The sequence below is a fragment of the Mauremys reevesii genome, linkage group 6 (assembly GCF_016161935.1).
Source record: "Mauremys reevesii isolate NIE-2019 linkage group 6, ASM1616193v1, whole genome shotgun sequence".
Taxonomy (NCBI): domain Eukaryota; kingdom Metazoa; phylum Chordata; order Testudines; family Geoemydidae; genus Mauremys; species Mauremys reevesii.
Window position 1 is genome coordinate 25,794,347 of NC_052628.1, and position 20,480 is coordinate 25,814,826.

Consider the following 20,480-nt stretch of genomic DNA (forward strand, 5'->3'; position numbering starts at 1 on the left):
ATTTTTATTATTATTGAATTATTTGTATTGTAGTAGCTCCTAAAGGTCTATAATAATACACATCATAAGTAATAATAACAATAATTGAGCTAGGCACTGTACTTAGTTTGGTACATCCTTGGATGTATAAACAGAGGAGAAGTGAGTAGAAGTAGGGAGGTAGTTTTACCTCTACATACAGCATTGCAAGACTCATACTATAATACCAGCATCCAGTTCTTGTGTCCACATTGTACAAAGGATGTTGAAGACTTGGAGAGAGTGCAGAAAAGGGCCACGTGGAGGGAAAATACCTTGTACTAAGAAGTTCTTTAGTCTAGCAGAGAAAGGCATAACAAGAATTAATTACTTGACATTGAAGCCAGGCAAATTCCAATTAGAAATAAGGCACAAATTGTTAACAGTGAAGGTGATTAAACACTGGAACAAACTACTAAGGGAAGAGCTGTGTTTTCCATCTCTCGATGTCTCCAAATTGAGATTGGATGCCTTTCTGTGCTTTAATCAAAGTAAACACCAGTTATTGGGCTCAGTACAGGGTGAAATTCTCTAGCCTGTGTTATATAGGAGGTCAGACTTGGATGATCTAATGATCTCTTCAGGCCTTAAAATCCAAGAATGTATGAACAGACATAAGTCAGAGATGGTACAAGTGCTAAAGAGCTTGTAAGCTAAATAAACAGGCCAGACAAACAGTGGAAGAAAGGGGTCATCCCCATTTTATAGGTGGGCAATAGAGGCACAGAGAGATTAAGTGGATATCCAGTGGGCAAAAGTTACACTGCTTTGCAACTTCCACCAGTTTTATTACCAATTTACACAGGAGCCAGATCCTCAGTTGATTTCAATGGGTTTACGCCAGTTGAGGATCTTGCCCATGATGTATAACTCACAGCGCAATTTGTGTCATTGCTGAATGCAGCCCAGAGACTTCCATGGGAATTCAACCTACTGTACTTGTATCAGGCTGCATTTTGCTGAATTTAGCGACTGCATTTTACTGTACCAGGAAGGTCACTGAATGCCAACTAATACATGTACACCGATTTGTCTATACTGGGATATGACATATGTTAAAACACACATGTTAAACACAAGGTTAAACGATCAGTTTAAACAAGGATTGTTGTGTCAGCTGAGTATGGCTAACCCTAGGTTCCACTCTGATACAGTGTTAAATACGACAGTTTATTTCTACAACTATGTGCTAAGTTGTGTTTAACATTGTATCAGCTAACACGTTATAAATTATATCATTTCAATGTGTAGACAAGCCCTGGTAAGTCTGAAGAATATGTCAATGTATGCTAACTCTCCGTGTGTTTGTGGAGGGTTAAGGGATGTATACACAGCCACTGTCAGTGATGTGATAGTAATTTTCTTATTATTTCTAAAATATGTGTATCACTGCCTTAACTACATCTCTTCAAGGTATTTTACTCAGAGGTTGAAGCTGATAAACCAGTAAAACAGCTTTCGCATGATGTCCCCCTTAGCTTGGATATGCTCAGCATGGTGAGTATCTGGCTTTATACATTGTCAGACTGATCAGAGCCTCTGGAATTTTGAGAGACTTAAGTGTTTGGCATTTTCTAATAATTGGTGGTACTTCTGTAGTAGGAACCAGGAATTCTGACTTCTTTGGCTGTGTGAATGGCATACCAGCTTCAATTCCAAACCCACAGGGACTGTTGGGCAAAGAGGAAATCATAGCACACTGCCGTAATCTAATCAGAAGTCTGGGATATGATTTTTGTACCTCATTCTCCTGCTAGTTTTGAATTCACAACTGTTGGGACTTGCTGTGGGTTTTAATAGCTATTATCTATGGCATCTCTTTAAATATTACTTTTGATATCAAGTTCACTTTTTCACTTGGGAAAAGTTCATTTGTGCATGCAAAAATGGAAGAGCAATCACATGCCTCCATTTGCTGTTCCATGTATTTAGGTGTCTAAATGCCCATCTGGGCAAAGCTGTGCCATCATGGTAAATGTCTGAGCAAACAGAGTTGTTGACTTTTTGGCAAATTCCTGTGTGTACAAGTGAGACGCTGCCCACTGAAAAATTGAGATTAAAAGTTTAATTGTGAGCTTTAATAACTCCTAACTACAAAAAATGGCGAATGTGCAAGTTCTTGTCTCCCAGGGGATTTTCTGGGATTGGAAGTTTTTTATTCTTTCCAAAAAATCTCATCTTTTCCCCATCATCTCCCATTCTCTTTCTCTTTCCCTTTTCCCCTAGTCTCTTCTTTTCCTTACCCTCTTCATCCCTTTTCTTTTCACCTTTATATGCTTCATTCTCCTTCTCCCCATTTCCCCCTCTCCTTCTAATCAGTGTCCTTCCTTCTTTCAGACCATGTCCTCTTTACTCTTCCTTTCATGTGGCTGAATTAGGAACGTTCCCTAGGACTGCACCGGCTAGAAAGTGGCACTGAGATAATAGCATCAAATTCAAATATTTGTGGGCAGAGGGGGGATTTCTTTCTCTTTTTGAAGGGCATTGTGGTGAAGTTGATGAACATTAGCAAACCTCTTCAAAAGGAAGGGATGAAGTGAAGAAGAGGGAAGAGTAGCTTCTCAGATTCCCTATTGCCTTATACTCTTTCTTTGGCTTCTCCTAAATCTCATGGCTTTTTCACAGCTATGGGATCATGGTAAAGGAAGGAGTCTCACTGTCATGATTAATTATTACTTTGTTATACGCTATTTTTTGTCCCTCCTTTGTTCCTCACTTCTTTTTCCTAAAAGTACTTCAGTTGCCACCATAGGATATGACATCATAGGGTATATCTACACAGCAGCTGGGAGGTTTAATTCCCAGCTCAGGAACCTATACATGAGCTAGCGCTTGCAAGGCTCAGGCCAGCCACCTAAGTACCTACCCAAGGGGTCAGATGGGATTGCATGCGGGCAGCTAGCCCAAGCTGTTACTCACGTAGTCATGGTTACACTGGTATTTTTAGACACTAGCTCAAGCTGACCTAACACGTGTACATCTGCTTGAGCTGGGAATTATGTGTCCCATCTGCTGAGTATATTGGTAATATCTTGCTTTGCTGACCCATCACTTATGATTTGCCATCAACTTTTAAGTGTGTTGTTTGTTAACAAGTCCCATTCTGCTTTTTTTCCCCCAGAGTCAACTTGATGGACAAGCGATTTTTGTAAGTACTGCACTTCCTGAAACTGTCGCAGCTGTGATCCAAAATAAGACTGAACATTTAGAGCCTCCCTTTCCACTGATTCATATGCAGTTCACTAAAATGCTCCATAATCTACTAAAACAATACTACTTAGCACTTAAATGGGGCTTTTCATAGTCAAAGTGCCACAAACATTAACTAATGCTCAGAGCAGGTAGGTAAGAAAGCATTATTATCGTCTCCATTTTAGAGATGGATAATTTTCCACACTAATCATCAAAAACACTTGAGGGTGCCTTGCTGAGGTTAGAGGAGATCGACCGTAAAAGAATGAGAGCCAGGCAGTGAAGGCCACAGGAGAGCTGAGCAGTCAGCCAGAGTGGGAGGGCCAAGCAGTAAGACAAAAGGGAGAGGATGGAAGGGGGATATACCCTGTGGGTAGGAGGGAAGAATAGAGCAGTAAGGAAGTGTGAAAAGAGATGGGAAGAGTATGAGCTGAGCTAAAAAGAGGATAGAATACAGGAATAGGGGCGGCAGAGAGAGCACACAAAAAGGAGACAGGATTGGGAGATTAAAGACAATGTTGTATAGAAAATAACCCCCCGTTATGACTTTTGCTGCTGGTGAATTATTTCTAGTCCTGTGCTCAGTCCAATGGACCATTCTGCTTCCATAAACAATAACCCTAAAGGGTTTAGTTTTAGAGATGGGCTAAAAAGGAAGTGTTCATGTATGGAAGGATTTTGGTTTGAGACTGAATCAGGACCAGGGTATAGGCTTGGAGTCAACATTCACAGATTCTTGCAAGCTGTTTATGTGAGATTTTGGCCAGAAATGGTGGAAATCATGTGAGATCAGTAGATTTCACGAGATTTCAACTATCTGTATTAATGGAAATTTTGCTAGATCTTGGGAGAATCACTGTGGTTAGGAGACTTTTAGGATGCATCTAAACCAGAAAAGGGAAAATGGACTCCTAGTTTTGGATCTAACTCAATAACAAAACTGTAAGATTGGGTTTGGACTGGAAGATTTTGAAGGGCTTTCAGATTTGAGGTTCCAGGTTTGACCCATCTGTACATCTGATAACAATAATGACTTCAGTTGGGCCATTTCTTAGAGAATTAATGACTTGTTGGGATTCATCGGCTCCCAGCTGGTCATTAATCCCCAGGAAATGTTATTGAGCTCAGACATTCTTGCTGAAATGCTTTCTGTTATACTCATACCAAAGTCAACAGAAATCTGCAATAACACTGTGGTCAGGTTTGCATGATTTGTCTTTTAGACAGTGGGCCCGATTCTCCTCTAAATTACAATGATATGATTCCATTGACTTCAATGGAGCCCCCTCCTGACCTACACTGCTGTAACTGAGAGCAGAATCAGTCCCAGTCTGTAAGTATAAGCATTATCAAATTGGATAGTATGTATTATATCTGGCCATGGTATTGATTTACAACATAGAACATATAAATAACAGCACCCAGCAAACATGGAAATATAGTATAAAGGCACCCATTAAGGCTCTTAGCCGACTGAGCACACGTGTAAGCCTGTGGACTTGGTCCTAAAAAAAGAATAGGCAGGCTTTAGAGGTGGAAGGTTTCTAGGTCAAGTGCCTGAACTTGGAGAACAATGAATAGCTATGAGATTGTACACCCTGACAGGAGAAATACATTTTGTGATAGAGTCAAAGTTAGGCCTAGGTGATTTTGCAAAGCTCATGTTTGGCCAGATCTTCAACTGCTGTGAATTGGCAAAGCTCCACTGCCGTCAACAGAGCTTCTCTCATTTATGTCAGTAAGGCCATAATGTTTTAATAAAACAGAAGGCCAAATTTTGCCCCATTGTATGCTGTTTAAACTTTGGCATACCTTGCTGTAGTACCTGCGACACAGCCAATGGACTGCAGTAGAGATTTCAGCCCACTATACTTCTAGTATCACAACACAGCAAATCTTTTAAGATGCATTAAGAGTACAAGAAGGTGGAACTCAGTCCAGATCCATATAAATATCTTAACTTGCTTTAAAAGCACTTCATATAATTGCATTGACTTTCTAACATTAGACTAAAACCCTGACTCACAACAACCTGTGTGTGGCAGGACCTCTGTCCAATCAATTGGACTGTGCATGAGCTTATGGTGTCTACTTCTCTGGAGCTCACTGCAGATTGGGACTGGAGGTAGCAATAACAGGCAGTAGAACTATTGGACTAGTACAGTATTTACCCACAGGAATAAAGAAGGAGAGTTTATTAGAAAGACTGGCATCAGGAGGCTGGCAGATAATAAACTATTAGGATCTTTCACTAGCTTGCTGCACCTGGAAATACTATTTCAAGTTGCTCTTAGCTTTAGGGGAAAAGAGCTCTCTGAATTTTCCCATGTACTATGAGTGATATTTTAAATATCTGGATGACTCTTTAGAAGTGCATATATGTATGTGTGTGTATGTATATATGATGTTTCATATAATAAAATCATCCAGTTCAATTATTGCCTTCAACAATACTTTTGTTAATCTTTGGAACAACAGCTGAGCTGTCATTTATGGTTTCCAGTGAAACAATTGGCAATGGACCCATATCAAAACCCATATCCAAGAGCTCCCCAACTTCTAGGATTTTTGAGATCCAAACCCTGACCAGGATCTGAATTTTGCACATGGACCCATCTTTATTAATGTTTGGCTGAGCCAAAATATGAGATCTGAATAGTTCCAGCTGACTGGTAGTACATGTTCTGTAATGGACCAGGCAGTGAGATAAATACTTGGTCATGCTGGGAGTCTTAAACAGCATCACACATAACAAATTATCATATGCAGAGCTCAGCAATGCCTTACATATGGCAGGTGACAGTTTTGCCTTTGGGTTAACCTGTCCTGTGATGATGGCACAGAAACAAGTAAGTCCTTGGTCGTCCATAAAGGGAGGCACTCATTTCAGGTCACGGTTGATAGCATTAGCAGAGCAGTGTGGGAGGAAAATTTCAGGGAGCATCTACTTCCATTGGTTTCTGATCTGTGTACAAGGAGAGGTCATACATTTCTTTACCATCAGAAACAGCTACAGTCCCCTGGAAACAGATAATGAACTCCAGCATTTGGCTCACAAGGGGAATGTATGTGACTTAAATTTCAGCAGCCAAAGTGTGTGATTGTGAGCTCCATAAAAACTTTCTTCAGACTTCGGAATTATGCTGAGAAATGGGTCTAGGTCAGTTCTGTAGATCCCTGTGGGGTAAAACTACAGCTTCTCAGGAAACACGTGACCTTGTTTGTGTGTTTTGTTTGTGTACTGAATTGGCATTGTTGCAATTTTTCTAGGGGCCTGCATGGAAAATATCATGTAAGAGGATTCTCCCATCTGAGCAGCAAAGCACACAATGTAATTTTCAGTAACATGAAACAGATCTGTTACTTTTTTGTATCTTCTTTTTCTTGTCTCTGACAGGATGTTGTTATTGGCAATTTAAAGCCAGGCACTCCACACCGCGTTAGTGTAGGAGCTTATGGCTGGGCAGGAAAAGGACGACCCAGCATGCCCAGAGACATCACAACCTTATCCCAAGGTAAAATCTGTGTAAATAGCTTTCCATTATGAAACCGCTGAGGCAGAGTTAATCCAAGACATTTCATTTTGCTGGCAGGTAAACACAGAGTGAGAGCTAAAATTTCTGTTTTGCTCAAAGTCACTCATGTCAGAGGGCAGGCTGTATTTGTAATGGCAAAATGGTCAGTAACATTATTAAAAGATTTAAAAGGATAAATGCCACCTCAGGTGCCTTGTGGACCCTTTATAATTGCCTGCAAGGGCATTTGAAGAAAGAAACCTCTTTCCTCTAGCATCTTTCTTGCCCACAGTGCAGCATGTGAATCCTAGCTAAATCTGATTTTTGTACAGTACTGAAGTTTAAATATTTTTAACATAATACTTTTACAAGTGTGATTGTTTTGTGGTAAGAAACCAATCTGATTCTCAGTGCTGGGAGGGGTATGTGTGTGTATTGAGCTTTGTGTCTATAAAATTTATCTGCTTTTCTAATACTGATTACATGCCATTCTTTTGGCTTAGATAAATGCATGCCTCCTGAACCACCCTATCAGCCTCAGGTCATAGTAGTTTCTGATTCAGAGGTTGCGCTATCATGGAAACCTGGAGTCAATGAAGGAAGTTCCCCAATCCAGTACTACACCTTGGAGTTTATCAGGTAAATCTGTCTATGGAATCTGAATTTCAGTATATGTGCACTACATGTATTTCAAAATTATATTATTATATTCAGTGCAGACATTCCTTATTATTTATTCATTAATTTTACATAGTGCATTTATCTCTCTCTCTCTCTCTCTCTCTCTCTCTCTCTCTCTGTGAAATGTACTGTAAAAATTTAAAATAAATAATCTCAATTGATATAAAGTCAGCAATGACTCCCACCCTTTGCCTTAAAAAAAATACCCACCCTCTGGGGAAAGTCTGAGTAAACAGGGTTTGAAACATGCTCTGGAAGTCATCAAACTCACGCCCAAGGGGAGAAGAGAATTTCAGAGTCAAGGAAATGTCCTGCCTCCAGCCCTCAGAGGTAGAAATGCCCTGCCCCCAGCCCTCAGAGGTAGAAATGCTGGGACTGTCAGCTCAATCCTCTCAGCTGATTTCAGCTGTCATGTAAGAATATAAGAAGAGGTGGTGTCTTGAGTTTGCAGGTCTCAAATCACTATATGCTCTTTACTTTATGGATCTCGTTTACTGTTACTGTCTTAGTTGTTATGGAAAGTTATTAGAAAACCTTCAAGGAGATTCTATCATGAATTATCTAAAATGTGCAATAGTATATAATAGAGCAGGCATGGCCAAACCACGGCTTGCAAGCCACATGCGGCTCTTTAAGGGGTCAACTGTGGCTCACTGGGTTTGGGGCTTCACCCCGTGGAGGGCGGGGGTGTTGAGCTGGTGCTCGCTGCTCAAGCCCCATTGGGGGGCACCGAGGCTTGGGCCTTGACCCCACAGCAGGGCGAGCTGGCGCTTGCGGCTTCAGCCCTGTGGGGGGGAGCCAAGGCTTGGGGCTTCAGCCCTGCTGGGGGGAGCCAAGGCTCAGGGCTTCAGCCCCGCAGGGGTGAGCTGGTGCTCTTGGCTTCAACCCTGTAGGAGGAGGGGCACTGCTGCTTGGGGCTTCAGCCCTGCAAGTGGCACCTAGGCTCCAGCTTCAGAGGCACATGCTCATTATAACAGGAAATTGTTTCACTCTAGTGCTGTGCAGACCTCCTGTGCTGTGATCTCCTTGCATGCTGCACACTACAGGCTGTGTTTACTGTTCATAAGTCGCAATTGAATAGTTATAGATGTAAGTGTTAACCCTATGTTAATTTCGTGGATGACAATGACATCATCAAACTGTAAGAAATGCAAGTATGAAGAAGAAAACTGAAGTTATCAGCCAGAATGGGAGGAAGATTTTGCATTCACTAGTAAAAGTGGCAGACCCCGTGCCTTATCTGCAATGCATCGCTCTCTCACTACAAAGCAAGCAACTTGAAACGTCACTATGAAACAAATCACAATAACTTTTCCTCTAAATATCCTCCTGGATCAGAATTAAGGAAAAATAAGCTAATCACATTAAATTTACACCTCAACAGTTAACAGACACTACTTTTGGCATTCAGTAAGGAAGCTGACACGACGACTGAACCTAGTTTTGTTATGGCATGGAATATCACTCGTGTGAAACATCTGTGATGGAGAATTTGTTAAGAAGAATATTGCAGAAGTGGTTGCAATTTTAGATCAAAGTAACACAAAACTTCAATGACTAATACAGCAGATTACAATTTCGCGCCACGCCACAGAGAGGCAAATCTCCCAGATCTGTGCTGATGCAAGCAAGATGCAAAATGGTCTAAAAAATTCTCTAGCATTCAGACTAGCTGTCGACAAATCCACAGATATTCAAGATGAATCACAACTAGTGATATTTGTTTGCTATGTTTCCACGGATGTAATTGTAAAAGAAGAAATGTTGGACTTAGTGGCGCTAAAAGAAACAACTTGTGGTGTTGACATAAATAATGCACTTGATAAAGCATTGACAAATGCCGATGTACTACTGGATAAACTTGTCAGTGTTGCAATGGATGGAGCATCTGGAATGGTGGGGAAAAAAAGTAGGCCTTAACAGACTTTTGAAAAGTGATCCTAAATTTCCAGAGTTTCTCCCTGCATCATCCGTCGTGAACATCTCACAGGCAGATACTTCCGGTATGAAATTGTTACAAAAACAATCCTGGAAATTGTCAATTTCATCCATTCAAATGAGAAGACTCATCAACAGTTCAAAAATGTCATTGAACAGCTGGATCTTGAAGACAACCTAACAATGTCTCTTTCGACTGTATTGTGAGGTGGTTATCAACCAACAATAACTTAAATAGGTTTGTGGAACTGATGGAGCCTATCAATACTTTCCTTTGAAGAAAAGGACTAATATTGTGTAGTCGGAGATTTTAAAATAAAACTCACAATGTATTTGGTCATTTAGAGGATTATACCCTCTTACATTTGGATGCTTCAGAATGTTTGTTTGGAGAAAGTTCAGTGAACCTTAAGCCTTAAATAGCGATTAGAGACAGACTTTTCACTACACCTGCATTTTCTTTTGCTGCATACAGTTTTAAGGCTAAATTACACTGGTATCAATCAGGAGTAATACTAGTGAAGTCGAGTGGGATTATACCAGTGTTAAAAAAAAAAAAAAAAAAAAAGTCTATTCTGAATCAACCTCCCTTGTCTTAAATAAATACTCTTCCAATCCGATACTCTGTTTTTGCAGAATCAGTAGCTGTACTTCTCTATGCATGTCTCTGGTTTTCTTGGATTATGAATCTCTTGTGCAGGTAAAACAAGCCTTTAGAAACGATGAAATTGTTTGAATCATTTCACTCCCCCATGGCTAACTTTCTTACCCATATCCTAGAAAAGCAATACCTATCTATCTTTCAACTGAAAGATGAGCAATGGATGCAGGATCTGATGTTTTTCATTGATATTATGCAGCATCTGCAAACTCTCAATTTGGCACTCCAAGGGAAAGATAAGATTATTTCTGACCTTACTCAGACAGTCTTCAGCTTCCAGAACAAGTTAAAGCTTCTGTAAAGAGACATAGTGTCAAGAGACTTCAACCACTTTCTCCATCTCAAGAGTAGGGTAATTAAAGTAGAAGATCACAGAGGTAAATTACAAGGCCTGCCTAATGACTTCCAGTCCGGGTTTGAAGACTTGCAGAAGCTGAGATCCTGCTTCACTGTTTTTGTAAATCCATTCATGGTTGATGTGATCAGTGATGGCTGTCCGATTCCCAAAACTGTGGTTACAGAAACATCTATTGTAGAAATGGAACTATTGGAACTGCAGGTAGACAACGCTCTAAAGATTACACATAAATCAGTCTACAATCGAGTTACAGAAGCAAGTGCCAGGAATGAAGTATTTTCAACTCAAAAAGACTAGTGTGCGACTCATTTCAATTTTTGGCACAACATTTTCCTGTGAATCGCTGTACTCTGTGATGCAGTTTGTAAAATCGAAACATTGTGCAGTCCTTACAAATCAACATCTGACCGAGCTCCTCCATACCAGATTTCCAAAGACTTATGACCAGGATAGAGACCCACAAGGCCTCTAGCTCTAGCAGTAATTAGCTGTGATACAGTAAGTAGGATGCTAATATTTAAAAAAATGCATGCGTAAAGGTTGTTCGTGTCTTGCGGCTCTTGAACTTCTGAAGATTATCATATGAGGCTCAGAGGGTCAGTAAGTTTGGACACCCTTGTAATAGAGCTACATTTTGTAAAATTGGTCCCTGAGCTGCAGCTATAAGAAGTATGTGAGTGGTATCTACAAACATATGTGAGGCTACTTGTTTGTGTTTGCACATATTGTAAGAGCACAATGTACTGGTATGTCTCTTCCTTTGGTTTGGTCCATTAAGTAAACACACGTTGATTAGTTTCACTGAAAGTTATTAGGCAACAAGACAGATTTGCCTCTAGACTGCTGTGTGCTGTGAGGTCAAAACATCTTTTTTCATGCTTCAGCTCATCAGGGAAACCACATCTAAAGATTTTTTTTAAGAGCTTGGTGTTGTAAATTAAAAAGAAAACTGCAAAAAACCCAAAACATTGATTGTCCTACAGCACAGTTACAGTCCAGAAAACACAGATATAATGAAAAAGATTTCCCCATGCCGAAGGTCCGCTTCTGAATTTCTGTGACACTGTGTTCAAATCAGAGTGCCTGATGTTTAGTGGGTTTGAAGTGACACAATGATTACTGCATTTGGCGCTAGTACACGAGAGTGAAGGATTTCTAATAGGCATTATGTAAGACTAGCTGTGGTTTAGAATTATCAGGAGATTGTTCCACTGCCTATTTTCCCAATATAATAGTGATCTGAATCTTTCCCTCTCCCTCCCCTTCTTTGAACTCAGCATGAAATGTTAGAAAGGGATTTGGTTGAGTACTGGACTCATTGTGCTTCTCTCACCCTCATTCTTTGTCTGCGAAGAGTAGGCTGCAAGTTTATGTGCATCTGTGACAGGGTTGGGGGGACCCCGTCCAGTGTGGGGTGAGTGCCCCGTTTTCCCTAGGGTGTAAGGGCAGGGTGTACGTAACCTGCGTTTATGTCTCCATAGCCAGAGTCAATATACTTACCCCTGCTAACAGGGCAATGAGGCCTAATACATTGACTCTGAGTATTCTCCCCTGTTAGCAGGGCAGTGAGGCCAAATGGCCAGAGTCAGTAGATTCGCTCCAGTCAGCAGGGCAGTAATGCCCAATGGCCACAGTCAATAGATGCATCCCCATTAGCAGGGCAGTAAGGCCTAGTGGCCAAAGTCAATGTGTTTGCGCCGTCCTTGGGGTAGTAATGCCTAGTGGCCAAGTGGCCTATGACGGGGAAGGGGCTCACTGCATACAAAAAGGGGGGGTGGCCTGGGTAGGGGGGCCCAGGCCCTCCCTCTCCATCAGGCCCTAGCTCAGGGCCCTAGCCCAGGGCCCTGGTAGTGGCCAGAGGATGTTCCACTGAATCAGCGGAGGGTCTGATCGAAACACGCTGACTCAAAGTTCCAGTTCACTAACCGGACCACTGTCTAATTCCCCTGGGCTGCTTCCTACCGTGGTTCCCACTGCTACAGTCTGGGCGTCTCCGCTGTCTCCAGGTTCCCTGTCTGCACTGTCCCCAGCAACTGGGACTGGAGCTTACAATGTGCGTCCTTCCTCTCCAGTGGTTCCCCCTCCAACTGAGCTGCTCCCTTTTATACTGGTGCATTTGGAGCATGCCCAGTAGAGCTGAGGGGGTGTTGCTTCCTTAGCTCACAATGTAGGGTTAACTTTTCCCGATCCAGTGTGGAGCAAATGCATCCTGTCACAGCATCTCTTCGTAATACCCATAGCCCATTAGTGAAAGTCTAAGCTGAGCATCCCAATCCCCACTTGACACGTTGAAAATGCATCCTTGAATAAATTTACTTAGCTGCAGAGTACATGCTTGCATTCTCTTCTGTAGGTCAAGAGATGTGAGTAATTGAAATTCAGTGTGTAGTTGTTTCCAGACTTTGGGAAAGAATTTGCTAACAGCACATTGTTTTGATAATATTGTGTAGTCGGAGGTTTTAAAATAAAACTCACAATGTATTTGGTCATTTAGAGGATTATACCCTCTTACATTTGGATGCTTCAGAATGTTTGTTTGGAGAAAGTTCAGTGAACCTTAAGCCTTAAATAGCGATTAGAGACAGACTTTTCACTACACCTGCATTTTCTTTTGCTGCATACAGTTTTAAGGCTAAATTACACTGGTATCAATCAGGAGTAATACTAGTGAAGTCGAGTGGGATTATACCAGTGTTAAAAAAAAAAAAAAAAAGTCTATTCTGAATCAACCTCCCTTGTCTTAAATAAATACTCTTCCAATCCGATACTCTGTTTTTGCAGAATCAGTAGCTGTACTTCTCTATGCATGTCTCTGGTTTTCTTGGATTATGAATCTCTTGTGCAGGTAAAACAAGCCTTTAGAAACGATGAAATTGTTTGAATCATTTCACTCCCCCATGGCTAACTTTCTTACCCATATCCTAGAAAAGCAACCTGGGGAGAGTCTGCCACAGACAGGAAACCATACTGTCTTCATTCCATCCAGGTGGGAATTTTGGGATTAAAATCTCACGGAAATTCAATAAATTAATTGTTTGAGCATATCTGAGTCTGATTTAGAGCTAACTTGTAAAATACCTATCTACTTTCCGTTAGCAGTACAGTCCTTAAGGAATATGTAATCGAACAGTTGGTGGCCTAAACAGGCGAGTGGCTTCTTTCTTGGATGCCTGCAGGAATAATTATTTTAAATTTTCAAGATGAGGAATATTTTGAGAAGTAGCATATCTGTGTGAGGTAAAATATTGGGCTTCAGATATGTTGGTTTTTTTTAAAGGGCTTGCCTATAGCTAACACAAACACTTTTCAGCTCCAGCTGAATTTTCTGGAATAGGGCACTTTCCCTGAAATACTCAAAGGCTCTAGTCCATTGGGTGCATAACTGAACTTCCAACTTTAGAGGAACTAGTTAATCAGAGTATGCATTTTTGGTTAACATCTTTAGTACTGTAAAAAAGCTATTTCAGCTGCATACATCCCTTAATAAGTGAGCAGCTAATGAGTCGGCTACTTTCATTCAGTCTTTTTGGAACTACTGATGCAGAGGACACTTGTTAATATGAATCTCCAGATATAGGGAAAATCTGGCCCCTTTTCCTGTGGCTGGTGGCAATGGAGGAGCCATCGACAGTGAACCAGGATGATTCTGCCGTTCAAAGTAGGAACAGTTGTTGAGGGAGAGCCTATGCAGTAGGCATATACCTGTTGCTTGATCAGAGGGTAAGGGTCTGGCTGAAGTGTCAATAGCTGGGCCTTCTCCTGTTTTCCCCTCAGACACCTGCAGTAGGGAGTAGGAAGGCTGCCTGGTGCAGGAAACTAGAGGCTACAGCAACAGCTGCGAAAAGGCTCTGGTCTGGTGGGTAGCTCCCTTCCCACTTCCCCCTGTGCATTTCCATAGCACCCGAGCAGGGTGCTGAGAAGAGGAACCCCTTTTGGTGTTCCATTCCCTTCAAATGGAACTCCTGATTTCTGTCAGTAATTCCATTGCAGTGATGAATTATAGTAACTCCTCACTTAAAGTTCTCCCAGTTAATGTTGTTTAGTTGTTACATTGCTGATCGATTAGAGAACATGCTCATTTAAAGTTGTGCACTGCTCCCTTATAATGTTGTTTGGCAGCCGCCTGCTTTGTCCACTGCTTGCAGGAAGAGCAGCCCGTTGGAGCTAGCTGGTGGGGGCTTGGAACTAGGGTGGACCGGCAGCCCCCCTATTAGCTCCCCGCTCCCCTAAGTTCCCTGTGTGGCAGCCGCCCAGCAGGCTATCAATTGCCTGGCAGTTCAGCTGTCCCTCCCCCCACTGCCATGTGCTGTCCTGCCCTCTGTCTCAGAGCTGCTCCCAGAGACTCCTGCTTGCTGTGCAAGGGGTGGGGAAAGAGCGGGATAATGTCAGGGTGTCGTCCCCCCCCCACTCCTGCCCACTGCTCCTTTACCCCATTTCCATGGAGGGGAGGGGACACTACAGGGCTCAGGACGGAGGGAGGCAGCTGCTGTCTCAACATTAATTCTTATGGGGAAATTGGATTCGCTTAACATCGTTTCGCTTAAAGTCTCATTTTTCAGGAACAGAACTACAACGTTAAGCGAGGAGTTACTGTATCACTTAGCAGCCCAGATTATTTCAGTGGACATAACATGGTAAACTGTATCCCTCAACAGCTGTCTATTCTTCACTGTTACCATGGGTGCAAAGAGGACATAATTTACAGCAAAGAAAAAAAATTCATATGATAGAGCTTATTCTAAATTCACCACAGAAAGCATCTCTCACATTTAAAACTCAGCTCAAGGAGAAATCGCCCATACTCCATACAGGTGTAAATCCTTTCCCTGGTGCACAGTCCAAGCAATGAGGATTCACAGTGAGACTCTCTGTGGGGAAAATCCTCTCTCCTGGCTCCACTGCAGCCTAACAGTCACACTTCTGGCCATGGCATCCCCGCATTGTGGGGTCAAATGGCTGGTGAATCTGCATAGTCCAGACACACAGAGAGCCCTCTGTGGTCACAGAGGATAGAATAGAATTTCAATTGAGGGGTCCTTGGGACAAGGAGTATGTTTGCGTTGTTTGTACAGTATTTCATAAAGTATGGCATGCCACAAAAGAATAGTTGGATGAGGAGGCATAGACAGATTTCTCAGTTGCTCTCCAGAGTCTCCACTTTCATCTTTTATTTTTAAAAGAGTAATTCTAGCTGTTATGTACAGTGCAGTACAACTGGTCAGGAATTTCCCACTGAAAATATTTGATTTGTTTTTAATGGGAAATACAGTTTCCACACAATTGAAATTTTACACAGTAATATTTTGATTTTTGACAAAAAAATATTTCTGTTGGAAAAATCAAAACAAAATATTTTATTTCGTGTCAGTTCAACCCAAATCAAAATATTTCAATTAAAGTGAACCAAAATATTTTGTGATGCAGTGCCTCATGGATGTTGTAGTTCAGGTGTTTCATGCCCCCATTCTCTCCTATTGTCCAGGCTCCTTGGCTGCATTACATCTCTCATGATTCCCTGTGGTTTCCTTTTGCTGAGTCATTTGCTACAACGTGGGAATCACATGACTGGGGTGCATCATGGGAGATGTCTGGCCAGGAAGCCCAGTCCATAGGGTACAAGAGGTATCTGATATACCACTCCTGTGAGGCACCATCACACCAGAGGTGAATGCAGTCTAATATTGAATGAACTCAAAGCTAAATGTTGCAGTTTGCTTCAACAAACCAAAACTAAATGTTTATTTCAAATAGAAAACAAAATGTTTTGGTACTTACAAATTGAAAATTTCCAATATTTCAACTTTTCATCCTGATACAGGATGAAAACGAATGTTGAAATATTATAATTTCCTGTGGGAGAGGAATTCTGGTTTGTTTTCCTTAGCTCTGTTGTAATGAAGACTTTCACACCATAACATGAGTGTAAGCAATGCTGGGATGACTGCTTGAGTTTGCAGAGAGTCTGAAACAATATCTCTGACGTGTGAACTGCCCCATTCATTTCAGTGGGTGCTAACTCAAGTGCCCAGTGATGATACTTTTAATGTCAATATTGTTAACTATGTCACTGCTCAGACCATGCAGGAAAAGAGAGGAAGTATCATATTATGAAGAGCTACATCTTTGGAAAGTGTGTGTGTGTTTGTGTGTGGTGTGTGTGTGGGGGGGGGCTGCTAGGGAAAGATAGGGATGTGGAAGATATATAAAGTAAGTAGGGTAGGCATATAACAACATATGATTTGAGGGCATGATTGGTTTTATTTTTCTGAAGGGGACTCAACTTTCAGAAGTTTGGGAAATGCTGTCATAGTACAGTGGGGTCCTGATTGCAGTTCTGAGGCACAATTGCAATAGAATGAAGAAGCAGGATGTAAATAACAATAATAATGCCCCATAATGAGTTACCTCATATGTAGAGTATGTTTTCATGGCAAATATGAATTCCCTATAATTTTCATATATTTACTGTGTATAGGGGCATTACAACTAATATTTTGCAGGTCTGAGCTTGTTACTTGGGCTAAGTAAAAACATGGCTTAAAAGGGCTGAGAACTATAAAATTTGGATTATTAGCAGATGTTTTATTCTACTAAATTATTCCCAGATCATTTAAAAAGAAAGTTCAAGTGCTTATGAATTTGTAGTTCTTTACAGTTCAAAGGTTTCTTTTTTAAAATTCAATCAAACATTAGATTATGTTATAAAGTAGCAACCCAAATGTTCTAGACACACACGGGACAAAATTCAGCTCTTAGTGAAATCTGCCCAATCCCACTGATTTGGACCATCTGGCTTATTATATTTTAAAACATCTTTGTTTGACTTTGTTCTTAATGTTGGCCATTTCTGCACTCAGTTACACCGTGCTTCTCCATACACTGCTTTGGAGATGCACTGCTGTGACTTATGAGCAGAAAATGGCCCTGGAAGTCTTCTGGTTTCCTCATACACAGGTATATGGTATTGAGATGTCTGATAAGGATCAGATTTATGCACAGTATTGTAGCACAAAGGGCTATGCCTAGTGTTTCAAGGGAAAGGAAACATAGCTGCATGAAGTGATTGTAGAACTGATTACTCTCTCAGTGAGCCGTACTGATGTAAAAGTTGACATAAACTGAACTTTTATGTAAGACATTTCTAACCCCCAAAGAACAAGAAAACATTGAAGTTGGCTCACTGAACATAGTGAGCTGAGTTTATCATAAATGTTTCTCTATCCATCTGTTCGCCATTTTATCATGTTGTTGTATTTGTTAATACAGAGGACAGGCTGGAAAGTAAAGGTCAAGTGATAAATCTCTCTGTTTTTAACTGCATACACTTAGTGGTTTGAAGACTCTTCCTCTGTTATTGTTTCTCTAGAAGAAAGGCCTGCAAAAGACAATTAGGAAAAGTCAACAGTAGCCTAGGATCTTTGGAGACTGAACATATCTCTGCAATCCACTCTCAGCAAGCTATGTCTCCACATGGTTTCTCCTTTTAGATGTGTGTATTCCCATTCTGGTGCATATGGTAGCTGTATCCATTATATTATATCCACAAGGCTATTTTAAAATTGGCAGGAATTATTTGTATTATTATTAGATCAAATGAGACTTGTACTGTAAAACTGAGATTGCTATTGAGAAGTATATATAAAGAAAAAGCATCTGCACCCTTTAATTTGAAAAATGTTGCGTGTTTTCATTTTGGGCATTTGGCCCAGGCATGGAAAGTAGAGTGGTGAACTGGTTATAGTTTGCAAGGCTGACGCTTGCTGCTTGCTTAGGGAAGCCAAAAGAAATTTCCTCTGTCCAACGTGATAAACTTGCTATTGAGATGGATTTAAAGCAATATTTTTAGCTGAATCATCACATCTTGTGCATTTCTGTGAAGGTGTTGTGTTTTTTTTAACTGATTTCTCCTTGCGGCACCCACTGAGACAATCAAATATTCACATTGCCAGCTCTTGGGTTATGCCCTAAGCAGGATGGTAATAGTTGCAAACTCTTGTTTTATTAATGCACCCACCCTACTAGCACAAAAGAAATAAAAACCTGAATGATTCAATAAATCTTGTATTGACTAATAAAACATACGTTAACATTCTGTTCCCTGCAGCTGTAAATAAACAAGAAATGCAAAATGCCTATTTTGTGCTATAATTTTCATTAGAAGACTGCTGGAGATATTTGTAGCTAGTCTTCTGTAAACAATAGTAGATTCAGGGAGCACTTGAACGCTATTTCCTGCAATAAATATCAGAAGGACATCTTAGTAAAGGATACCAGGATAAATTTATCTTAGAGGTCATTTCTTTCCCTTTTTTATTTTCAGCTACTTTAATCTGAGTTTCTTTGAGCTGGCTTCATGTTTAAATTTTGAGGGTTTTACATTTGTTTACTTCCTTCCATTATGTTTTCTCTTTGGTGGTACAAATTAACTCTTCTGAAATTAACTGTGTCAAAATATCAGAATAGCTCCCCTAAGGTCAATTACAAAACAGGCAGATGCAATGCATGCTTCCCTTCAAAAAAAATTCATTACATATAAATGTTAATATATCTAATTTCTCTGGAACTTTTGTTTGGGCCATATTCTCATGTGAATGATCCCACTGACTTCAGCTGGTCTGCTCATGCAAATAAGGCAAGCAGGATTCGGTTTTCTGCTTTCAGTATGATTAAGGCTAAGATTTAGTCATGGGTATTTTTGGTAAAAGTCATGGACAGGTCACAGGCAATAAATAAAAATTCATGGCCTGTGACCAGTGTTCCCTCTAACTTTTCCCACGCATGTGCAGAATGAATTTTGTTATGTGCACCAATATGGAGGTGATGTATGACACATCTCCTCCATATTGGTGCACATAACAAAACCAATGTGCTGGGGGTGAGGCCGAGGGGTTTAGAATGTGGGAGGGAGCTCAGGATTGTTGTGTGTTGGGGGTGAGGGTTCTGGGGTGGGGCCAGGGATTAGGAGCTCAGGGCTGGGGCAGAGGGTTGGTGTGCGGGGGGATGAGGTCTCCGACTGGGGGTGCAGGCTCTGGTGTGGGGCTGGGGATGAGGGGTTTGGAGTGCAGGTTGCTCAGGGGCTACGGTGGGGAAAGAGGACTCCCCCAAGCTCTCTCTCCCTGCAGCAGCACCTGGGCTGGGCGGGGGAGAGGCGCCTCTCCCCCACCACAGCAAGTCCATGCCGGGGCTGGGTTGCGGCTGGGGGAGGGGTGCCTCTCCTCCAGCCACAGCAAGTCCGAGACAGGTCCATGCTGGGGAAGAGGCATGTCTCCCCACCGCAGCCCTGAGGCCCTGTGCAGGGCTTTATAGGCAGCTGTGCAGTAGCACAGATTAGAAGGAACTTTAGCTTGTGACCTGTCCATGACTTTTACCAAAAATTCCCCTGACTAAATCTCTACTTTTGGGGCCCCGCTGCTCCAGGGGCCCCTGCTGGGAGATGCCCTGCTCCAATGCTGTAGGTTGACTGCCCCTGGCTGCTGCTTCCAGGGTCTGCTCTCCGGACAGTCTCCAGGCAGCCCTGGAGCTGCTGCTTCAGCTGCCCAGGGACTGCTGCTGCTCGGGTGATCCCCAGGGCATCCCCAGAACTGCTGCTCCGATGCTCTCCATAGCTAGCCACACCAGCTACTCTTCTGGTGGTCCACAGGGCCACCTGATAAGCAGCCAGGGGAGCTGGCCCTGGGGCAGCCACCAGGACCACTGCGCAGGCACTCCTGGGGCCGCTCAAACAGCAGCCAGTGCGGCTGGCCCTGAGGTAGCCCCTAGGACTGTTGATTGCACGGTCCCCGGGTCCACCGCACTGGCTGCTGCTCATGTGGTCCCCGGAACCAGCTGTCTGGGGCCTCCTGAGAGGCAGCCGGAGTGGCTGGCCCTGGGGACTGCTAGAGCAGCTGGCCCCAGGTTGCTCCAGCCTTGGCAGGTGCAGCTGGCCATGGGGTGCCTGAGCATCTGGCCTCGGGGTCAGCTAATCGTGCAGCTTCTGAAATCAGCTGCACCAACCGCTGTAGAAGTTACTGAGGTTTCAGAAAGTCACGGAATCCATGACTTCTGCAACCTACGTGAAAGAATCGCAGCCTTAAGTGGGATTCAAGATTTAACTAGGCATCTCCCAGGAGCAATGATG

At 42.1% G+C, this 20,480-nt stretch overlaps 1 protein-coding gene across 5 annotated transcripts in view; it reads left to right on the top strand.

The window, feature by feature from the left end:
• The window catches only part of EGFLAM (EGF like, fibronectin type III and laminin G domains), a 129,538-nt gene that overhangs the window by 37,205 nt on the left and 71,853 nt on the right, over positions 1-20,480 (top strand). For all 5 annotated transcript variants that reach the window (XM_039545252.1, XM_039545253.1, XM_039545249.1 and 2 more), the window contains 4 exons: positions 1,432-1,515; positions 3,140-3,166; positions 6,608-6,725; positions 7,229-7,364. In XM_039545252.1, the coding sequence (XP_039401186.1) occupies positions 1,432-1,515; positions 3,140-3,166; positions 6,608-6,725; positions 7,229-7,364 (365 nt within the window). The remainder of the gene's footprint in view (positions 1-1,431; positions 1,516-3,139; positions 3,167-6,607; positions 6,726-7,228; positions 7,365-20,480) is intronic.